General features: G+C 37.1%; 1 protein-coding gene across 1 annotated transcript in view; it reads left to right on the top strand.

The window, feature by feature from the left end:
- Positions 1-974: 974 nt before the first annotated feature.
- Positions 975-25236, top strand: part of IQCJ (IQ motif containing J) — a 199124-nt gene continuing 174862 nt past the window's right edge. Inside the window, exon 1 of the mRNA XM_030928232.1 lies at positions 975-1091. Coding sequence (XP_030784092.1) covers positions 1083-1091 — 9 coding nt within the window. The 5' untranslated portion in view covers positions 975-1082. The remainder of the gene's footprint in view (positions 1092-25236) is intronic.

Raw genomic sequence — 25236 nt, 5'->3', positions numbered from 1 at the left:
ATCGTCCTCCTCATTACATTTGAATATAGATTGCCAGTGTGCAATGCCTTCGACCTCGCTCTCTATTTGTGAGGTTTAGGAGTTCTTCAGACAAGGTGATGTCCACATGCACTCCTCAGAAATTATTAGCCTATTTGTAAACCTAAACAAAATCATAGCTATTGTCTCTAAGAACTTAATTTGCCAAATCTCTTTTCTTCCTATCCTTAATTATGTATAAATTTATAGACTTAAGCCACCTGCCTCCTCAATACTTATAAATAATTGTATCTCTTAGCTGCCACTTAATGGCTCAGGGCTCTTCCTTTATACTGTCTTTGCTTCAAACTGTACATTTAAATATCAGTACTCAGCTCAGCTTCTGAGTATTAAACATTTTTTCTCCACTTCCTTGAAAAGCTGTGAACAAGCCTTTTAGCATTTTATCTGGACCAAACAGTAGTGGTTTTACACAAGAAACGAGAACTCTGCAAGTAAATCTATGTATTTTTATGTCTAAAGTGCATTATAAAAAGAAGCAATAAATCTAGTTTTCTGCGTAAAAGGAATTAGATTTTCCAGTTTACCTCTGCACCGGGATTAATAAAATGTGCAACAAATAGCTGATGGAATGATCCATTTGAAGTTTGTAAAGGTATCTAGGGAAGCTGGCTGGAGTAGCCTTTCCATTTTTTCAAAAGCAGGATGTCTCTTAATTTTTTGATTCAGTCTTGTTTCTGAATGACTGTTTTAAAATGAGCTGAGAGGCTGTTACCTGCCTATTTCTGCATGGCTGAGCAAATTCACCCGTAAATCCAAGTTTCTCTTCGTTTCCATCACTATACATCTCCAAATTACAGAGAATTCATTCCTGAGCTGGAGAGGTGCCAGAAGTTTCTCATCTAGCTGTCTGTGGGCTGCCTTTTTCTTTCCACTCTTTGAGGCTTTCTGATGCCTAGAATGAGCTCAACTCAAAGGTTTCCAGCCTCACACTCGCCTCACATTCCCCCACAGTCACATTGAGCTCTGTGATTCTGAGGAATACAGTGTGCCAGCATCCGATCCAGTCTCCTTTCACCTGCGGGTGTTCCAGAAACTTCAAAATGCGTCTGGTAATGTATTTGCTTTTCTAAACGTGCCACTTTGATGTGCGTTATATGGAGCTGCTTATTATTTTTTAAAAATCTGTCATCTGAATTAAAATGCATGCAAAAAATGTCAAAAAGAGCTTATAGAACAGTGTGGGCTTAATTGTTGGTCTAGGTGTGTGTGCATGTGTCCTTGTTAATGTAGGCATGTGTGCATAAATATGTATTATTTATGTATACATGTGTCTGTGCAGACAGATTTCACTAAAGGAATCTCATTGAAAGCAACACTTTTTATGAACATCCAGATTTTCTAATCAGATCTGTAAACATCTTACACAACAACAGCAAGTAGAGGAAAAATAAATTTTTCAAACCCATGCAAATGGTATGTTTTAAACACCTATTTAAAAAGCCCTCCTTTCTTGTGTATGTGTGTGTGTGCATGTGTATGGGGAGGAGGTGTTGATTTTTGAAAATTGGGAGAGAAGAGTTGTATTGCTGCTGCACGAGAATTTCTACCCCATGTTACCTACCTTCTTAAAACTCAGTAAGCACTGAGGGGAAAAGATGTGGTTCTGCTTTGGAGTAACCCCAGGGGAACGTTGATCCGCAGTGTTCAGCAGGCATTTTAGGTATTCTAAATACTAGTGCTTGAATAATAAGTAGTTGGGGTAGATTTGCTATAGCCAAATCCTGCTATGTTTTCTGTCTTGTAGGAATCACATTCACACTGTACATTTAGGATCTGCATGTGTTTATTGAACTCTAGTAAAGCAATGTGAGAGTGCAGGCTCATAAATCATATTATTTATTTGCTAGTGTTGGGTGCTAGATTCTAAAATTAAGAGATTACTTAGCAATTAATAATATAGTCAGCATCCCTTGTCTCATTGGGTGAGATTTACATCCTTGGGGCTTGCTCTTCTAGTTGTAAAGATGAATGATTTAAGGTTTGTACTTAATTGCTATTTCAAATTCTTAAGCTAGAAAGATACTTGCAACACTATATTTAAAAGACTTATTCTGAAAAATGTGTATGTATATTTCTAACTGGCAGTGAGCTAATTATGACTATAATGTGCTATTTGCTTAAAAACAACTGATCTTGAGTATTGCTTACTTTTGTAATAGAAACTTGTTTTCTTGCCTTCAGATTATAATAATTCTTTCACTTTGCATTATGCTCTTGCTTTTTGAGATCAATATTAACTAATTGTTGTAAAGATGAGAAAATGAGGTAGCAAGTCAAATAGCATTCACTACGTAGGTTTTCTTTGAACTAGTAGTTTTCTAAGAAATTAAATAGATTTTCACAAGTAGGTTTTCTAAATGTACAGTGAGTAGTGATACTTGAAAATGGAAGCATCTTAAATATTAACTTAAGTGGAGCAGATTAGGATAGTATTAATGCCATCTTGTAGTTTCTTAATATATTTAAGATGAGGTAGTAAATAGGCTAATTATTTTATATTGGCTATTATTTTTGCTTCATGATAATGATTATAAAAGCAACAATTGCTTTTGATTTACTTTGCATTGTAAATCAAAGTAACAATTGTAAACTTTAGTAAAATAGTTTACTAAGTTGTAACAATAAAAATGAATATTATTAAAGTCAGTGTGAAAGCTGCTTTTACTTTTTAGCATCCGAGATCTAATATTTTATCACATATAGAGCTGTGTACTTATAGAGGATTATGTATATTTAAAAAAATTTACATAACTCTAAATGCTGATTTTATCAACCATGTTCAGTTTATAATTAAAGTATAATAGTACAGTAAAAATGCATTTCAGTGTGTAGAAATGGCTCCTTGAAACAGCATATTATATTAGGAGCCATTAAAAATCTGTGTAGGCTATTAATGTTATACTCATAGATTGTTCTGTGTGTAACTGATTTCTATTTTAGGTCCTGTTCATTTCCAGTGTTATAAATGAACCTAAGATTGTGTCCTATTCAATGTAGGAATCTTGCCTTGAATGTAAATATCTTAATGAAGATTTTAAATTGAATGAATAGGATGGCTGAAGATTTAGCAGTACCTTTTTCATGTGTATTGGCAATATGCATAAATACATATATAGAAATAGTAAGTTATGTAAAAATATTCCTTGCCTTCAATCACATTACAAAATACTCTCACTTTACTTTTGAAGTCGGTTATTTTGTTTGAAGTTGCATAGGTGTAAAAAGAGGTTTTGTTTCTCAAAGCTTATGTAGTACTGTGTGGTAACAGAAAAACATTCTGTGCCATTTTGTAGTGAATATCATACGTACTAAAAAGTGAGAGGAAAGAATACTGCATTTGCCATCTGTCTCTAAGTATGACCTCCTATTGGCTTTAGATATATTGTAGACCAGGCCTTTATTTTATGAAACAAATTTGTATTACCCCAAAATACCTAAAATGATTGTAAAACACTTCCCCCCATACAATAGTTTCCCTATTATGTGACTGAGACTGTCTTAACAAACATTTTATTTTTAAGGCTCATATATAGAATGAAGACATACAAATATAATTTGTAGGCTGACCATGCATCCATAGCTGAAAACATTCTTCCTTTAAGCATTTATTAAGCATCACATCGCCAAGCTGGCTTCTAGCTTTGGGACAAAAGGAGGTGTCAAGGAGGGAAGCTCCTGTTTAAAGATACCATTCCTGCTATTTCTTTATTAACCATTATTTATGGAGGCATGACACCTTCAATATGGTTTGAGAATTGCATTGGCTTTTTTTTGTTTGTTTGTTTTTTGTACCACTTAGTTTCAAAAGGACAAAATTCTTGGGAGCATTTGCCAATAGAGAAGAACAATCACAGTTAGGGTGGGGAGGGCATGCTGGTCAAGAAAGATTCTCTGGGGAAGATGAGTTCTCAGCCAAGCAGGGGAGGAGGTTATTAGCAAAAATTGATAGAAAGGAGAGGAATAGGAGAATTGGGGGTACATGGAACAGAAAGGAGAAGTAAATCATGGCAAGAGACAAGAAGGCAATGACATTGTATGAAGAGAGGAGCTATATTAGAAGTAAGAGGAAATAAAATTAAAAAAATTATAGAGTTGGGCTATGTTTTGAAAAAATACATTTTTCAAAATTAATATTCACTAACCTTATTATAGTCTGTGGAAAATAATTTCATTAAGTAAACATTTATCCTATTTTGTTATACCAAACAACCTCTGTAAACAAAATTTTAAAGTCTACATAATAATTTTAAATTATATTTATTGAGAATTTACTATGGGCCAGCTATGGGCCAGGCACTACACTAAATACTTTAAATGCATTGTCTTATATAGTCCTCGTTTACTATTAATATCCACATTCTACTGGTGAAGAAACTGAGGTACTGAGAAGTTTATGTAACTTGTCTAAGTTTGTATAAGGTCAGAAATGGAGGAGCGGGATTTGAACCCAGATTCTAGAGCCCAACCTTCTAGCTACACACACACACACAAAAAATCACTTCAGCTTATTTCATCTCTAGTTCCAGGTCCAGACTGGTATAACTAGTTGTTCACTGGCTGTGTCATTTAGGTTCTCTGGGAAGAGATTCTGAGACAGAATTAGTAGTGCAAGTGGTTTATTTGAGAGTAAAGACAAATGGGGAAGGAACCAAAATTGGGCAGGGAGAGCCTTCTGACCACACAATGCAGATCTCACAAAATCTCACCCAACCCAATGGCAACCTCTGGAGGGAAGATTGCCCATTAAAGGAGTCTCACAGTGGGCAGAAATGACCAGGCCTAGTACCCCTGCTATGCTCAGTCGCTGGCTAGGGGTTCTCTGAAAGAGTGTGACTGTGGCTTAAAAGTCAAAGAAGATCCTGAAGGTCCTGTAGCTGGATGTTGTCAGCTAACTGCACTTCTTGCAGCTGAATAGCAAGTTCTTTCTTGAAGGGAGAGCTGGGCGGTGTACCTCCCTGACTGCCAAGGTGGTATCTCTACAAAATGTATCATAGGAACTTAGCGGTAAGGCAAGCTAGGTGCCTAGGTTGAAGAATTTAAGGAAGTACGTATGCTTTGGGTCATTCAAGTGCTAAGTGGGCACCTCAGAGTAAGTGTCTCCTTAAGTTTTGCACTCTCAGGCACCTTGCCTGTCTCACCCTAGTCCCCAGAACCTCACATTCAACACACTTAGAATTGATCTCATCATAGTCCCTCCAAATGTACTCTTTCAGTCTTATCTCTCAGGAAAATCCAAGAACTGCTCAGTACATCCTCCTACTAGTCTCTTTGCTCCCATCCAATTCAGTCTCTCCACTGCCACAGCATCATCTATGTTAAATACAACTCTGATTTACAATTCCAATGCATAATACTCTTCATTGGTTCCCTGTAGCCTAAATGAATTCAAAGGTTCTTTCTACGGCATGTAAAGACCCTGTATGATCTGACTGCATGGACAATCTGGATTCAGGGCTGAAGCAATTTCAGTGCTTTATCTAAGGAACATTAGAATTGTTTATTTTTAAATATTTTAAATATAGAATAGGTATTTTATAGAATAGAATTTTATAGAATAGAATAGAATTTTTAGATATGGAATATAGAATTCCATATATTTGGAGAATATATGGAAACTAATGGGAGATATACCTGGAAAAGTAAATTGGAGCTGACCAAAGAACTGTGGTCATGGAGTTTAACTTTTCTTTTGAAGGTATCTGATCAGAGAGTAACATGATCAAAATAGGCTTGCGTGAAGGTGAATGAGGCTGCGATGTGGAGGCTCCACTGAATGGAGAGCAATCAGGAGTCAGGGAGACCAGTAAGAAGGCTGTGTTGCTATTCCAGGTGAGAAGAAATGAGGTCTTGAGTTAGGAATGTAAGATAAAGACATGAAAAAATATGAAGGAAAAATAGAATTTTAAGGCTTATTAAAAGAATATGTGAGGGGAATGTAGTACTCAAAAGGGACTTGAACACTTGAATTGAGTGATGCGAGGCTTGTGTATGGGAACCAGAAATGGACAGAAGGATCTTGTTGAGGAAAGATGACAAGAGTCTAAGAGGTGTCTGCAGATGAACCATCTCATTTATTTCCCCAAATGAATATTACACAAATTTTTCATTTTTCTTTCATCTCGAGCACTGCTTGTTCAACTCCTCAAATTTTGCCTGATTTTTAATTTACTGTCATTTAGAGATTTTCACAATAATCCTTTAAACAAAAGATTAAGGCATCAAAGACAAAAGTTATGTTTACAGACACCAACCATTCTAACAACATTTAGGTTCTTTTTTCTAACCTCAACTGTAAAAATACCTTTTTGGGATCCATACAATTTCTAACAGCCAGTTTGAGTAACTAATTATTATTATATTTTATTTTTTAAGAAGTTGTATTGGCTTCATATAGATCTGATCCTGCCCAGCAGAGGCTGACAAGACTGGCCCATCTAATTAAAGGTCTTTGTTCCTGGGGTAGATAGAAGAGCCAACACTGTTATCATGAGTTGCAGACATCTTCTCATAGAGGAAATCTGAAACTGCTGCCTCCCACTGCCCAACTAACAAAGGGGCAAAGGTAATTGATTTAACATGAACAGAAAGAAGACTTTGCAAATAAAGATTCACATTATATTTGATTGTGACACATAATTAAAAACTCAATTTTCAATAAAATGGAAATAATGGCAAAGACTTGATGCTAAATAAGCTTTAGGTACAGAAATGAATAGTAAGTTTTATAGGAATTTGCAATGCAATATGAGAAGCTCAAAGCAAATATTTAATTGCCCTGAAAACTGAACAACATAACAGTCACATTCACATATTCTTCCAGGCTGACTTGTTTTACTGTAGAGTGCAGGAAACCCCTTGTAGTAATATTATGTTAGCATCCATGGTGTACAAAAAAAAATTTTTAAGAGACAATCAAATTAACCTCCAAATCTGACTGAATAACCGCCTACACTGACTTGTGCCTAACAAGCTGTGACAATCAAAAGATAAGCTGGTAACATGTTGTTTGTTTTGTGACAGTGATAACAGAGATCTAATGCCTCATTCGTAACTAGGGCTGCCAGACATAGAAATACAAGATTTGCATACTCTGACCTCCAGAGCATGGAGCTATTGTAAGCCAATGAGTATAAATTCCCTTTTTTGTTTCAGACTTAGATATAGGACAGTATGTTTTCCTGATTTCATTAAAAAAATGAATAAGACACTGAAACATAAAAGGGAAGGGTATGTGTATGTGGACATTTGTAATTCTGTGCTCTAACTCCAAACTTCAGGGATGTGATCTATACGGATGATGTTTAATCTTCATGGCAGATCAATGAGGAAGGCACTGTTGGTTACTGCCCATCTCACAGATGAGGAAAACTGCTGGAGAGGCTTGATAACCTGTTAAAGGTAACACAGTGGTCAAGTAGCAGAGTGGATTTGGACCCAGGGCCTGAGCTCTTAGACATTGAGCTGGGCATGGAGGGTGTGAGCAGAAGCAGTGATTGGCTGGTGGGGTTTGCCCACCCAGAAGGCTCTCCTCTGAAGCTCTCCATCCTTGGACTGCTCTTCTTACCTTTCCTGGGCTCTCAAACTTTCCTATATACTGTAAGGAAATATAGTTGTAAATTCAGGAACCAGCACCAAACCTGTTTTTTTGATGGACAGATAATGAGTTTCTCACTGAGCTTAAAAATATGTTGCTACCATATTCTAGTGATGTATGTCTCTGCAGTGTGGGAGTCCATCTGCTCATCCTCACCTAACTATATCACTCTTTTAAAATGGGCTTTGTTGATACTTGGAATTGGGAGACTTTAATTCTGCCTTCAATTTTAGTCCACATTGGACAATTTGAGCTCATACTTTATGGGAGACAGCAAATTGCCACTCTATGCTACTCTATGACCATGTATATATAATTAAATATACACGAATATTCCAACTGTATGGCAGTCTGATGAAGGAAGAACTAGATGTGATGGAGCTCCCTGGTAGGCTCTCTTTGCTAGCAAGGATGACCCCATTTAAAGCCCCTTATATGTCTCATTCTGAAGTATTGATTTTCTTATCTGTAAAATGAGTATTATGACAACTAGTTCCTACAAAGAAGCATGGTGTAGTGGAATAAATATAGGCTTTGGATCAGACATGCCCCGGTACACATCCCCTTGCTGTCACTTTGGAAAGCCACAATGCTGTCACTTTGGAAAGCCACTTTAATATCTCTGGAACAGGAATAATACTACTTAGTATTGCTGTGAGGATAAGATGGTGCCTGTGTCAGTCCTGGCACAGGGTAGGTATTCAATAAATGTGTTTAGCATATAGTTAGGAGCACAGAGACAGAATGCATAAGTGGTTAAAAGCACCTGACCCTGGACCCAAACTTCTAGGCTCAAATCTGAGCATTATCATTTATCAGCCGGGTGACCTTGGGGAATTAAGTTCCCTCTGCCTTAGCTTTTTGTCTGTAAAATGGAAATGACTAAAGCACCTTTGTAGTAGGGTTGTTGGGAATTACAGGAGACTTAAGGTATATAAAGTACTTAGAACAGTGCCTGGCACACAATAAACACTCCAGGAGTGTTAAGCCCCTCTTTTGAGATTTATTTCACTTCAATGTGATTTCTTCTCAGAGCTCAAGGCCTGGAGAGTCACAGTACCTCTAGGGGCAAGGATTTCCAGTTTCTTGTTATCTAAGACCTAAAAAAATACTTATTTTAATCCAGTGTCCACTGAAAATTAATAGTATCCATTTTAGTTTAATAGGTTCTTGTATCATCTATACCCATTGTTGGCAAAGGCAGGGCTCTCAATAGCAAGGGTGGGGGAAAAGCAAATTAGGACAACCAACTTTAGATGGTAATCTGCATTTAAAAAAATCTATCAACACATGATTAGCACCTCCCTTTGGACTTATCAGTTTTACTTCTAAGAATTTTTCTACAGATGAACTCACATAACTGAGCAGACGTGGTGAAGTCTTTGTTGCAGCATTGTTTGTGTTATTAAAAATCTGTAAACAACTAAGTATTCACCCAGAGAAAAATATTGAAATAATTTGTTATATCCATGCAATGCAATACTGCAGAGGAGAGAGCTTAAAACTGTTTGAGCAATACATGAGAATATTAAAAACTATACAAACATACTTTTAGGAAAAAAGCATTTTGGGGGCAGTCTATAGCATAAATGATACTGTGTTAAAAAATAGTTATGTATTTATATCCATTTGCTTGTATAATCATAGAAAAATTCTCAAAGCATGTATGAGAAACTAGTGTTTACCAATCAGAAGTGGAATGTATGTGGAGTGAGTACTTTTCCATTTCACTTTATGTACCCTCTTTGAATTTTAAAACATGGACATATATTGCTTTTACAACTTAAAGTTGTTTTAAAAAATGGTCAATAAAAAATTCCTTTGTTCTCTCTACTGCCATATATTAGTTTTTTAAAAAAATTAGTTCTTGCAAATGTAATCCTAAGCCTTGGTATAATATTTTTGAGTAATGGAGCCAACTATCATCTTTAGTTAAAACAGAATGTGTATCAACTCACGGCCAAAGCTCTAATTTGCTCCCAGGGAGCACAGACAAAAATGACTAAGGAGATACCCTAACATCAAGTCACAGGAGACTCTTAAGTCCTGTGGCAAAATTTCGTGTATTTCAAAAGTTCGTGCACTTACAGAGGAAACATTAAATCAAAAGCATTAGATGGGGGTAGGGAGCATTGAGTCAATGACTTTTCCTTAGGACTTATTAACGCTAAACATGGGGAAACATTACACAGGGGACTTTTTAACATTAAGGTTTCTCTGTATTTCTAAAACCCCTCACTCAGTCTTTTGCAAAATGCTATATAAAAGTTACATTGCTTTTGAGTTTTGAGGGCGGAAGTGATTTGCGTGAGGAATAATCAAGATTCCTGCTCTTTGTACTTTCAAAAGTGCCTACACATGCATTGTCTTATTTGATACTCACAAACAAGGTGACAAGAGTAGGACAAGAGTAAAACTCATTTTCTATATAGGGATCTGAGGTTTAGAAAAGTTAAGCGACAAGCAAGTCAGCGTGGAGCTGAACACAGAAGGACCCTTGGCTGTGTCTTGGCCTTTTTTTTTTTTTTTTTTTTTTTTGCCACCAGCACTCAAGGGTGTGGCTATAGAGCAGAATCACTCCTATGGTTGTGAAATGTGAAGTGGTTTAGTATTTTCTTGGAATTACTTTTAACTCTGGTCTAGAAAGACCCAGGAATGGCAAATTGAACTTTCTCCCCAAAGTGAATTATAAACATCCAAATTTAATTGGTTAAGGAACCTCTAATAAAATCCAGGTAGATCTAGTTTCTCATTTTGCCTTTCGTCCTTACTAGCCACATAATCTTGGGCAAACTGTTTCTTCATCTGTAAAATGAGGTTAATGATAGCTTTAACCTTCCATGGCTGCTGTTAAGATTTTAAATGAAATAATGTGTGAAAAGTGCCTGGCAAAGTGCATGGTACACAGCAGAGGGTCAATAAACACCCATGGCAATAATAATTAATAATAATATGATAACTAAATCAGAGTCCAGGTAAGCATGGCAGGCAGGGTTCTGATAGAGGCCAGAACTTTTGTCTCCTTGGAGGTGACAGCCAGGAGCTGCATCCCAGAGTGGGTGCCAATCGGCTTCTTTTCTTTGGAAGGATCCTTCCGTGGAAACACAAAGAACCAACTAAGCATGGGCAGGAAAGCTATTTTAAATTTCTCTGCATGTCACTGTAGGGGCTTGGACATTTCTGACTGAAGAGAATACACCCAGTTTAAAACAGAGTTCACTCCCTTTCTAGTTTATGATCAACAGTAAGACGAGGGAGCAGTCACGTCTCCTAAAAGGACAACCTGATGATCTTCTTGCCCTGGGGAGTTGGTCTTCAGCTTCCTAAATTTCAACTTTAAAAATCAGATTTTGGCTGAAATCTGAGAAGCCAGAGTTCATAATCTAGATAATAAACAATGAAAGGTCTATTTACTAGCTATTTAGCTTAAAAGTATTTTACTAATTTCTCATTTGAGTTTTTAAAAATTATTTTTCTTTATTACACAGTTTATACTTACTGAAAAAAATACAGAATCAAGATGAAAGGAAATAAAAATCCTTAAGAAGAAGCATTTCATAATCGTTTTGGTATATAGCCATTGAAACTTTAAAAAATAAATATGTTTTAATGAAAACTCTAAAGCACTGAACGTACAGTTTATGACCTCTCAAAATCTGGGAATATATCATGTGCATCTTTCCATGTCAATACATTTTTTTCCTATGATTTCATTTTCAATGGTTGTGTAGTATTTGGGTAGACATTCCATAATTTAATCTTTGGATCTTGAATGCTTAGGTTTTCTTCCTGCAAGAAAAATTCTTGAAAAATTATTGTACAAATCTTTATTTCTTTATAAAAAATAAATTCCTAAAAGTGGAATTTTTAGGTCAAAGAGTAAATGCATTTTAAAGGGTTTTGATGTCTAATTGTCTCCCAGTTATATTTGCCAATTTTACCCTCATTATTAGTACAAGCATGTAATTAATGACTACTTAGGTAAACATGACTTCTATTTACTTATTGCAAAAGTTGAATACCTTTACAATAGCCTTTATTACCATACCAGAAATAAAGAGGACTTCTTGCTGACACCAACTGCTACTTTTGTTTTTATAATCCAAACACAATATATTATTAAGACAGTGTGTTAATTAATTGTATTCAGGAGCTTGGTAATCATGATCAGTAGAATACAATTTGCTTTTGGTGGAATGTAATAGAAAATGTAGAAATAACTCGGAGGAAAAGTTACTACAAGCACGCTTCCCTGGAGCCCATTAATTCCACCCATATACCTTTTTTAAGGTGTGAGAATAAAACAATCAAGGGCGTATAAACCCTTCCACTGTGGTTATCGTCACATCAATTTTCTCTATGGTTGGAAGTAACCCTGCCTGATCCCTTCTGCACCACACTAGGCTTCACAGTAGAAACGTGAAGATTGGAAACTTTTCAGCAGAAATTACTCTTAATGACACCAGCCCCGCTGACAGAGTAATTCCTGCTGGAAAGAAGGCGTCTGAATTAATGGTCTAATAAACCGAGTTAGTGTTTCATCTTGGCAAAGGATTAATTAGGGGAAGAGAAATTAACATTTATTTGGGTTCCTATTTGACAGGCTCTTTATTATTACATTATTGCATTTAGTACACCCTATCAACCTATGAGGTAGGTATTGCTGTAGGCATTTTACAATGAAGGAACTGAAATTCAGTCAAATAAAGTATCTTGCCTAAGGCCCCACAGCTGGTGAGCTGCAAAAGTGAGATTTGAACCTGGGCTCCCTGCTTCAGGAGTCTGTGTTCTTTATACGGTTACTTCTCACTGGTTGTACAACAAGTCTGACTGTCTCTCCTCTAGAATAGTCATTATAAGTATGAATGCACTTCTAGTCAACTAAACTGCAGGTTTCCTCTTAAAATCAGTATGTCAGTCTTACTTAGAGCACTCAGAATACTGAGTCTGTTTACAAACTTTTGTAGGCCAGAAATAGAAAATCTGCTAAGCTAGTCAGACAATAAAGAGTTTATTATCTTAGGTAACAAGATATCCTGAGACAGAGGGACTCCTGCCTTTTTTCAGAGGCTCAGTGATTTCATCATGGACTCAAGTCCCCCACCTTGCTGCTCTGCCATTCTCAGTGCTATCTTGTAAGTGTCTTTTATTGTGTGGTGACTTCAGAAGCTCTGAGTGCAACATCTTCATGTATACTACAATGTTCAGAGACAGGAAAATGAAATGGCTCCTCCTTACACATCCTCTTTCTTTTGTAAGAGCAAGACAAACTTCCCAGTAGACTCTCTTGTGCCTCATTGCCCAGGACTGTGCCATAGGCCCCTTCCTAAACCACACCTTGGCATTGGGAATGACTTAGGCCACGATTCACCTGAGGGTGGGGAGGGTGAATGCTGACACCAGAGCTGGGCTTTGTGGCAGGAGGAACCACCAAAAATACTGCCAATACGGCATTTGAGAGATTTTGATATTTCTTTTTGTAGTTAATTGTGTATATATTCTGGGATTCTTCAGTGGTATAAAAGTATACTGTTGCTTTTCTAGATAGTTTTATTTTTATATAACTACCAACTAGAAATGAGCATGTCATTTTTTCAATGTGGTTGACCAAATCCTTCCCATTTCCTTCACCTTCTCCAATGTATTTTATATTCTTCTTTACCCAAATGTTCACCTATTCTAACTCTTCTTCACAATCCTTCTGGATACAACTTCTTCCAAGAATGTGGGGAAAGTATGATTTTAATGCAAAATGAAGAACCTAATATTCCCTGTCTATTAGAGTTAGCATAATTTTTGCCCTTAAACAAAAAAGAGTATTGTCTTACTGGAGAGCATTAAGTAGAATAAACCTACTTTTCTGTCATTAATAAATAACATGATCATCTTTTATTTCAGCACTTCATTTAACCCTCATGCTTGTATTCAAACAAAACAAAAATTGAAGTGGAGGGATGTCCATTAATTTCCAAAATAATTAGTTCAATAAAACAACTTGTTGATTCAAGGGGAAAGGTCAGTTTTTTTTTCATTGTATTGGCTTATTAAATTTGAAGAATTTAGTTCAACAAATGTTTATCACAATCTATGATGTACTAACATTGTGGGAAAGTAGAAGAAGCTGTAGAAAACCTTACACAACCTGGTAGAGAAGAAGAATAAATAATCAACTTAGAAAAAGTATCTATAATAAACTATTACAATGAGATACAACAAAGGTATATGAAAATTAGGACATCAATAACAAATGTATTGAGCACTGATTATGGCCTAGATTGTGCTTCTATTTGCTTTACAGGTATTAACTATTTAGTTTCCAAACAACTCTATAAGTTTTTTTTTTTTAGCCCTATTTTACAGATGAAAAAACAGAGGCAGTAAAGAAGCATGAGGAGAGTTTCATGGGAATTTGGATGAGGATGCAATTCTTCCTGGGAAGTTAGGGGAGCAAGTGTTTTAGGGGAAAGATATGTGGAAAAGGTGACCTTCCAGCTAGTGTTGAGGCGAGAGATACAGGGGGAAAAAAATGGTTTTGTAGTGGGGAAAAATGGCATCTGCAAAGCATCTCTGAAAGACCTTTGTGTGTCCTGTGTGGCTGAAGCACTGTGCAAATATGTGGAGGTTAAGGAAAGGGAAACTGTGGTTGGGTTGTCTAAGTGGTGTATGCCCGGCTAAAGGGCTAGAGGTCTGTCATCATGAGTCAACACCCATCTAAGGTGTTTACGCAGGAGAGTGACATGATGAAATGTGGCTTTAAGAAAATGATTCTAGGACAGACAGAGAAAAACAGACTGGATGGGGGAGGACATGAAAAGGAAAAGGGAGACCCACAGGCTCAATAACCCCTCTGTGAATAGCAATGTCATTGTTCAAAATGTGAGAGAAATCTGATATCCTTCAGTAAGAATATGAACCTCGACCATATGCCTTATACAAAAATTACCTCATAATGGATCACAGACTTGAATGTAAAATGGAAAACTATAAAAAGTTTAGAAAAAAATAGAAAAATTTTGAAACCTCAGATTAGGTAAAGCCTTCTTAAACTTGTCACCAAAAGCACTGTTCATAAAAGAAGAAAACTGTCAAATTGGACATTATCAACATTAAAAACTTTTGTTCTGTGAAAGACCTTGTCAAGAGAAAGAAAAGACAAGCTATAGACTGGGGGACAATATTTGCAAATGGCGTATATAACAAATGAATTGTATCTAGAATATATACAATGAACTCTTTCAACAATAAATAACCCAAACAATCCTTTTGGAAAATGGACAAAATACATATATATACATTTCACGTGAAGAGGATATATAGATGGCAAATAAGCACATGAAAGGATGTCCAACATCATTAGCCATTGGTGAAGTGCAAATTAAAATGACAATGGGATATCACTACATATCAATCAGACTGGCTAAAATTAAAAGTAATGATAACATCAAATGCTGATGAGGATGCAGAAAAACTGGACCGCTCAGATGCTGGTGAGAATACAATGTGGTACAACCATTCTAGAGTAAAATATGGCAATTTCTTACAGAACTAAAATGTGCTTACCATGCAACACTATAATTGCACTGTTGGACATTTATCTCACAAAAATGAAAACTGTATTCACGTAGATGACTGTACACAAATGTATATAGCAGCTTTAGTCATAATAGCCCCAAACTGGAAACAACTCCAGTGTACTTTAATGTGTGACTGGTTGGTCAAACTGTGGTATGTCATAAACTGGAATACCATTCCGTAGTAAAAGGAAGAGAACTATTGATATAAACAACTTGGGTGATCTCTTGGAAATTATACTGAGTGAAGAAAAGCAGTATCAAAAAATTATATATTGTATGATTCCATTCATATAACATTCTTGTAGTGACAAAATTATATAGTTGGGGAACAGATTCGTTGTTGCCACAAGTTGGGAAAAGAAGAGGAAGGAGGTGGGGGGAGCTATAAAAGGGTAGCAGGAGGGGTCCTTGTGATGGAACTGTTCTGTATATGGACTGTGGTTAGTGGTTACATGAACCCATATATGTGATAAAATTATATAGAACTAAAAACACGCGCACACATATACAGTGCATGTAAAACTGGTGAAACTTGATTAAGCTTGGATTGTATCAATATCAATTTCCTGGTTGTGATATTGTACTGTAGTTATGTAAGATGTCATCATTGGGGGAAACTAGAGAAAGAGTATACAAGATTTTTCTCTATTATTTCCTACAGTGAAAATTGTGTGAATCTACAATTATCTAAAAATAAGTAAAAAAAAAAAAATAGGTATAAAAATGAGTGTACTAAAAGAAGATAAATTCGGTTTGGAAATGTTGAGTTTGAGAAGCTAGAAAAGTCTAGTAGCATGTTCGTAGGACAGTTTTAGAGTGGAAGAATGGAAGACTAATTAGAGGGTATTGGTAAATCTGGGAGTTGTTTGCATAAAAATAGGAAAGTCTTTGATGAGATTGCCCAGCAGGTGAGAATGAAGCCATAATCATAATAAGAGCTCACATAATTGACCTATCACTTTCAGACATTGTGCATCCTATAGACATGTTCCTTATTCACTCTTCACAACAATCCTATGATGTAGCTACTATTATTATATCTACTTTACAGATGGGGAAACCAAAGCCTAGAAGGGTTAAGCAACTTGCCAAGGTCACACAGCTGGTAATCAGAGGAGCTAGTCTATGTGACTCCAGAGGTTACCTTGCCTCCAGCATGAAAGAAAAGCACTGAATAAAAGCATAGGAATATGATCATTTCAAGTTTTGGCAGAAACCAGAAAAAAAAGCTCATGAAAATGACAGAGGAGGTAACCCCATTAAGACCTAGGTTTTATATCCTGAGCCTTGAGGGGGATTTACTCTAGTCCTGTCCTTCAGGTCTTGGAGGCACATCCTAGTTACTTGTTATCAAGGGGAATGCATAGATTCTGTTTGTACAAGATTGTTGGATGCTGGGTCGGTTCTGAGAAGCATGTGGTCCATGGAGTTGGTGGGTGGGGCTGGTCCGGGTCTATTCATGGAGTCAGTGAACCATGGGAGGGAAGTTAGACTTGTCCAGGGCTGAAAACTCAGAGACACATATGGGTGTGTCATATTGGAGGAATTAGGGGAGGGGAATGAAATGAAGGTCAGCTGTGAGGAAGCTGAGGCGAGAGTAGGAGAAATGAGTTGAGTCCGGGACTGTGGAGAGGGTACATCGGCCGCCCTTCCCATAAGGTCTGGGACAGCCAGGCCTCTCCCTTGAAGGGCAGAGCTAGGACTCACAGCCCATTTGTGTGACCTAGACTTGGGCTTCCCACCTTTTCTTTTCACAAAATTTATCAGTTGGAAGGAATCAACAAAATTGATCAGTTGTCTAGTTTCATATGGACATAACATAAAAGCCTTACCAGCTTTCAGGAATAAGGGATAAAATGTAGTTTTGTTCTTTCTTAATGTCCCCAGTTGATTTGTATCATAATTCCTGCAGATGTAGCTAAAAACAAAATCCCTAAAATATAGTGGAAAGCATTAATTGAGGAAGTTTCAAAATGATATTAATATAATTAATGTTGACCTATGGAAACTGTAACATGAATTTTTCTTAGCACTTTTTTTTTTTAGAATAATAGTACTGTCATCATAATTCATCAGCTTTTGCTACAATAACATTGATTAGAAAGAATACTCCTGGATTAAATGCGTGAATACAAGTGTAGGGCAGAGACAATATCTTAGTCTATTCAGGCAGTTAACAACAAATAACATAGACTGGGTGGCTTATTAACAAAAATTATTTCTCTTGGTTCTGTAGGCTGGAAGTCCAAGATCAGGGTGCCAACATGGTTGGGCTCTTGTGAGGACCCTCTTCTAGGCTGCCAGTTACTGATTTCTCAACTTCTTGTTGTATTCTCACCTTGTGGAAAGAGTTGTAGAGAGCTCTTTGAGGTCCCTAATGGGATTAATGTTACTAATTCCATTCATAAGGGCTCCACCTTCATGACCCAATCACCTCCCAAAGACTGCACTTTCTAATATCACCTTGGGGATTAGGATTTCAACAGATGAATTTGAGAGGGACACAAACATTCAGACCATAGCAGTGAGTCTGCAGTGTCAGAAATTAAGACAGTTATCAAAACCTAAACGGTTATTTACACACACACACACACACACATACACACTGCAGCTTGAAGGACTCCCTTTGGCTTTTGGGACAATTTGAATATCAGAATGATAATGGCACTAAAATATTATAACTTTTAAATAAAAACTTTAAAAGCCCATGGGTTCATAGTGATACTAAAAAGAAAGAGGAGGAAAGAGTAGTGCAGAAAGCTATGCTTCACAGAATTTCAGCTAATAAATGTGGAAGGAATAATGGAATTAAATAATAACTATTTTGAAATTTCTAATAAATTAAGCAAAGAGTGTCAATGAATGCTATAATTATTTTAGGGATTCAGAATATTCTCATATTCTCAAAGTCTAACCCTTCAGATGACTTAAATTACTACAAGAGGGAAAATGTGCCTCTACAGTGGACAGATCTGGAGGACATCACCTTCCCCAACCTAGCATCATCAAGAGGGGGACCACTTGACATTATCTGCTTCCTGATGAGTTGCAGTAAGATGAATACAATATCACCTACATAGTACTCCTGGCAAAAATGTTAAATCAGAATATATCACAAGGATACAGTCAGACAAATCCAGAATGTGGGACATTTTGTAAGACAAGTGGCTGGTGTCTTTGGGACTGTTCTACCTATGGAAAGACCAAACAGAAACGTAGCATCCAAATGCACTATGTGGATCTTGATTGGATCCTGGATTCCCCTCTCTACATGGTACAAAGACCATAAAAGACATTTTAGGCCCTGCGAGTGGCTCATGTCTGTAAGCTCAGCCCTTTGGGAGGCCAAGGCGGGCAGATCACGAGGTCAGGAGATCGAGACCATCCTGGCTAACATGGTGAAACCCCGTCTCTACTAAAAATACGAAAAAATTAGCCGAGCATGGTGACAGGCGCCTGTAGTCCCAGCTATTCAGGAGGCTGAGGCAGGAGAATGGTGTGAACCTGGGAGCTTGCAGTGAGCTGAGATTGTGCCACTGCACTCCAGCATGGATGACAGAGCGAGACTCCGTCTCAAAGAAAAAAAAAAAAGGACATTTTAGAAACAACAGGGGGAATGTCAATGTAAACTGTTTATAAGATAATATTTCTGAATTAACTATTTTTTTTTTTAGCCAGGATAGTATATTGTGGTCATGCAAGAGAATACTCTTATTCTTAGGAGACATGTGCTGAGGTGTTTAGGGGTGAAGTTTCACAATCTCTATGTACTTTCAAATAGCTAAATTTTCATGGGACTTATGAGCTGATATGATTGGTTTAGGCTGTTAATTTATTGGTGACTTATTTGGACTTTCCTTATTTCTCAAAGTTATGACAATTCATTTTAAATTCCTCTGTGGTAGTTCAAACTTTGACTCCCATTTTTATGTGCTTTTTGATTCCTTTTCACCTCCATACCTTCTTAGCAATGATGAAGCAAATGCCTGGATTTGTATTAACCTTCTGTATCCTTCAGAATCCCCTACTCACATCTCAGTCAGCAGGTGTAGGTTAGCATATAAGCCTGTAGGATTCTTACCATTTTATTAGACTCTCGTGACAATTTGGCAAGAAGCATTTCGTGTTTTCCTTGTTTCCAGCTAGTCTTTGCCTGAAAATAAATCTAGCTCAGTTTCCTAGAGATTGATCATTTACAAAGAGAAAAGTCAGGGGCTTTTATATCACCACTTCCAACTCCTTTTGCTAACTAATTCTTCAATAATAGATGATATTCTGTGTATAAAGGTTTTACAAGTTTTTGTCAAGATTTGGCTCCCACATTTCCAATAAAATGCTCCACCTTTCAGTGGTGACCTCAGTTAGCTGTATTTTGCCCTGGCCTCGAAACTGACCTCACCATAACCTGGGGAGCCTGGCAGGACAGGGGGTACCTTCATTTTCATGATGAGGTGGTAGAGGCTGGGGAAGCCAGTGTATTAGTCTGTTCACATGCTGCTGTAAAGAACTGCCTGAGACTGGGTAATTTATAAAGGAAAGAGGTTTAATTGACTCACAGTTCCACATGGCTGGGGAGGCCTCAGTAAACTTATTAATACAATCATGGCAAAACAGGAAGCAAACACATCCTTCTTCACATGGCAGCAGGAGAGAGAAGTGCAGAGCAAAGGGAGGAGCAGCCGTTTATAAAACCATCAGATCTCCTGAGAACTTGCTCACTATCACAAGAACAGCATGGGTGAACCTCCCCCATGACCTAATCACCTCCCATGAGGTCCCTCCTCAAACACGTGGGGATTACAATTCAGATTACAATTCAAGATAAGGATTTTGGGTGGGGCACAGCCAAATCATATCAGCCAGGAAAGAGCCTTTGTCGGTCACACAGGTAAATAGTTGGTTAGTGATAGGAACAGGGTCTGGGCCTCGTGGCTCTTTGACGAGAGCTTTTTCTCCTTTACATGTTTTCTCTTGGCAATGTTCAAAATCTATGCTCCTAGCCATCTTCAAAGTGGCATTTCCTTCATTCACAATAATGGATTGAGAAGCTGCTATAGGTCCAGACCAGGACCGACACTGGGGACGAAGACATATATTGGCCTCAAGGTTCTTACGTTTCTTTCAAAAGAACTAGATATTAGATATTACAGATGCTGTAGAAACTAGATATTAGATAGCAGAAATTTGATATTATAGAAAAGGAAGGTGGAAAATTTGTTCAGAGGCACCTCAGTGGTCTTCAGGATCTTTTTTGTTTTAATTCTCTGCAGTTTTCTGCAGTTTTTTTGGACAGAATCTGTATTATTATTATTATTTTTTAACTATTAGAAGTTTTAAATATATATCCATGATGATTTCTTTGATTCTAGAGTGGGGAAATTTTAGGAGGACAGATATCAGACCCTACCTTACACGATTCCATCCTTCAATGTTGTCTTTCTTTGTACATCTACAAAATGGAGAGAGCCAATGTGTTACCTGGGATGAGTTCACTTAGAATCAGAGAATACAGGGAATCCTTGTGAATCCCTTCGAATCCTTAGAACAGAAAAATGAGATTAGAGTTGCTGAAAGATGTCTGATCTCTATGAGGTCTTAACTTCATGGACTTTTGTTTTGGGAAATAGGACTTGACCTTGGATGGGTCAAATAATGACATTTTAGAGGCAGTTTCTTTATTATCCATGTTGGTTGATGTAACTTCATTCTCATCATAAGCAAGTTGATATTTATCTAATATGTACCTGTATCAGCAGTTACAGTATTGAAGTTATTCCACATCAGCTGTTAATAACTGCTGCCCCACGAGATAATTCACCTCTGCTCTCTCAGCATCTTCTCTGGGACTGGTTTCCCCATTCCCACTTTCAAATCCAGCAACCCAAGGATTAGTGCTTGGCGCAGCAAGGACACTGGTTGTCACATATTTTGAATATTTCTTTTTCTCTAGTTATTATTATACTGTAGTTCTTAATTTCTTGCCAATCAATTGCACAGTTCTTTCTCTAAAATACTCTTATACCTTAGAAGCTGGCAAACTCACTATTAAGCTCTATTTCAAAACCATGACATCAAGTGAAAAATCACAATCTTAATTTTTAAATTTAAAATAGTAAATGTGTATAGACAGTGTTCTTATTCCTGTATGCTTGATAGAGGAGCTGCTTATTTTTGGAATATAGAGACCATAGATCATGGGAAAATTTAAATGAAATCAAGCAGAAGGGAGCCTGGCATATCTGTGAAAACTGGTGGTTGGTCCTGTTGGAGGCAAGGTTGCTTCATGGGGAGAGGAGAGCTGTTCAGTGGGCATCAGCTATCATCCCCATGTGTTTCATTATAATGGCAACCTTCTTTGGTTGTTGACATCTTCTCTGCACCTCATCTTTGCCAACAGAGCTCTAGGTAGTGACCTCGCAGGAGCTGGCTTTAGCTGTCCTCAACAGTGCTCCTTTTTGGACATGAACTCAAGCCCATCTACTGTGTCCCAGACTGATCTTTGTGTTCAGATTTCACCAGATACAGCCCCAAGTCTTTCTGGGATCAACACTTTCTTAATGTCAAGACCCCAGCCCTTAGTTCATGCTCAGTTAAACATGGTTTTTCTTAACTGTAGGAAAGACTAGACTCATTAAATTATTTTATAGTTGAATTAAAAACATTAACCAATCTCCATGAGCGTATGCTTCAGTAGACAATTTCATGTATCCACTGCTTACACACAGCGGCTGCACATTTTTAGCTACTGAGGTGTTTGACTGCTTTTCAGCTTCAGAAAAAAGTAATCACATCTGATGTGAGACGTGCAGAATGGCAGTCCTTGTATTTTCTCTTGCTTTTTCGCTGTAATGAATATCATACTAGTAGCCAGTCAAAAGCATGTTCACCTAAAATGATTCCCTTTACAAACAAGAAACAGGACTTTGAGTGCTGTACATCAGTTGTCAGGCTAATAAGATAATCCGCTTTTCATTTCAAAGTCCGTACTCTAATCTGAAAGCAGAAATCTTCTCTCTTCTCTTTGCAATAGTCACTGGATAAAGATTCTGTTATCATAATCCTATTAAAATGTATTCACTTTTGCAGTACACCTTGATAATAGTATTTATCCTACTAAGCACCTGGGGAGAAGAGTGATAAAAGACAAATCTATTCAAAATTTCAGGAAAAAATAGTTGCAGAGATTGAATGGGTATGGTAAAAGCTTAGAAATGAATAACAACTAATATCTGTAGCAGGAAAGAGTAAGCATTAATTCATGAATTAGGCTTCTATTTAGGCTCTGATTGGGAAAGGTAGTAATTTTCCTACTGAATGTCCAATATCAATCCCATGGGTCTGCATGGGTGAATGCTGGCGAAACTGAATTTCTTGAGCACTGATATTCACCTGTGGCATTTCTAATACATTACTGTTTTTGGCACTAATGGCTTTGAAGTTGCAACACCATTTTTAAAAATAAATAATTAGCTTTGATAGGAGATGTGCAATCAGAACCATAATTAATGAATTGACTGCTGAGAACAATAGCTAGTGCCCAAATTTTTATTGTGCTTTCTTCTCTTCATTTTGTATGAGCAATTAAAATTCCTGGTGACTTCTGACATTTTGGCCTTGAGTGAGGGGATCTCCAACTTTGCCACTCAGATGAACCAAGAGTGGTAGATTTTATTTATTCCTGATATGATCATCCTGTATTGATCTAACTTCATTGATATAAAAGCTACATAAAATGATTTGCCATTTCCACAGGCCTTCCTCTACACGTTTTTGCTTCAAATTAAAGTGCATTTTTAAGCATCACTGTATCTTACACTAGCCTCTAGCACTAGGCTTTTCATTTATTTCTATATAGGTCTGTCTATTGTGAATTAATGGTATATTTCAGGTATGTCTCTGATTCACGTCATGGAAAATTACCCACTTTCATTCACAAAGATTTTACCTGAAGGTTATTAGTATAAACGTAATGTTTAATGTTATTAAATGTAATGTGTAATGTTATTATAAATGTAATGTTTAATGTTATTAAATGTCCTCTTAGTTGTAAAATGTATACACAGTATTTGTATATTTGCAAGAAATCTGTGGATTTCCTGTCTTTTACATTTTAAAAACCTGAAGAATTACTTCTTTTGTAGGTAAATTGACTTGACTTACGCTTTCCCCTTTTAGGCACTGTCATATGATTTGATCGACATTTATAAAGCTTCCTGGGATATGTCATACTCCATTCTTGAGGTACTTGGTGACTAAATTAAACACAAAATGGAGTTGTAATAACTTATGGCTTGAATTAAGGGTATTTTAGGATCGACATTCTCCTCATCTAAAGAGTAAACATGTTTTACAGGACAATTTAGGACAAAAAGCCCAAACTAAAGCTTACCATTTTGAAATGAAATATTTATGAAACAAGTTTTGTATTTTCCTTTTCTGGGCTGAGTCTAAAATTCCATAATGTGGGTATTTCTCATAGAAACTTGCCAGGAATCATTCCAGTGCTGACATTGAATCACCCTCTTGTCCATGGTGTTTCACATCTAAGTTGCTGGTTTGCTGAGACAGAAGCAGCACTCTCTTCTCTTTACATCAGAAAGGAACACTTTAAATGCCCAGCAGCTGCTGAAACTTAAATCTGGAATTGGTACATTGTTTTGAGAAGTAATAATGCTAGGTAGTTTTCTCCATTTTGAAATGGAAATACCGCATTGATTTAATTTAATGTATATTCAAATTGCATACACCTATGTGGGTTTCTTTGCTTCATTTCATGTTGGGGGCCCCATCTAGTGAGGCAGAGAGAGGCTTCATCCAGTCTCTGTGCTTCTTGGTCTATAGGCCTCAGCAGGGCTGGTTGGTGGGGAATGGATAGTTCAGAAATGAGCGAAGCAGATATGGGCTGTGGCCTCATGGGGATATCAAGCCACAAAGGGCCATTTACTCTTCCCTAAATGTCCCATAAATATTATTTCCTAGGACTGCTGGTGATCCAGTCTTTGGCCTTCTCCCACGTCACCCCTCCAGTTGTTCCTTCACTTTGGACCTGGATTTAGAACTGAGCTAACTCACTCCTTAGTTCTTTGAACACTTTCACTGACAGTCCGTGCAAGGTCCCTCTCTTGTGAATTTATTTTCCTCTTAGCTCCTAATGATCACACTCATCCCTCCTCCCTAAAGTATCCACTAGAATGTGTTCAGTATGAGTACAGTGATGTGTGATTCTTTATAAAATATGTAATCACTGTGTGTAATTTTATGTGTTAATGTGCTATAGTTCTCATTCTTTCTTACCTTTTCCCTTTAATACATTTTAAATATCTATTCATGCATGTATAGCTAGTTCATTGCTTCTACTACTGCATGGTTTTTTTGGAATAAATCCCCCATGCATTATTTACCTGTTCTCTTAGAGCTCCTGCCTACCTTAGTGGCCTCCTCACCCACCATTTTTCCATAGCCTGCCATTCTAGCCATGGTGTCTTCCCTACATTCCTCTAAAGAAGCAGAAGATCTTTGCAATTCCTATTTGCACTTATGACCACCACCTAAGTAGCACTTATTATTATATATCCTTAGATGTAATTTAATTCAGGAAACCGTTTCTGATCTCCCCTTCAGAATATGTTTAGCCCTCTGTTCTGTGCTTATTGTACCCTGTACTTCCCTTATCGAAACGAAGGTCACACATTGTTATAATAGTCTGCTAATCAATAAGCTCCCAAGGGCCTGGCTCATGTCTGCCTTCCTCACTGTTGAATGGTTGACTTCTCAGTAATTAGCCCAGTGACTAGAATGTAGTAGATTCTTGATAAAAATGTTTTGTTGATTGAATAAACAAATGTGTGAATGAAATCAAGACATGGCCACTATATCCAAGAAGTTCTTAGTGTACCCAATGACACAACCAGTAAGCAGTAGCATTTCCATCTTATTGAGAAGGAAACAAGCGCTGAAAGATAAATTGCTAAAGTCACATATACATAAGTTATGGAGTTTGGATTTGAACACATGTTTATCTGACTC

The sequence above is a fragment of the Rhinopithecus roxellana genome, chromosome 1 (assembly GCF_007565055.1).
Source record: "Rhinopithecus roxellana isolate Shanxi Qingling chromosome 1, ASM756505v1, whole genome shotgun sequence".
Lineage (NCBI taxonomy): Eukaryota > Metazoa > Chordata > Mammalia > Primates > Cercopithecidae > Rhinopithecus > Rhinopithecus roxellana.
The sequence above is the reverse complement of the archived record's forward strand: the minus strand, read 5'-3'. Positions and strand labels throughout refer to the sequence as shown.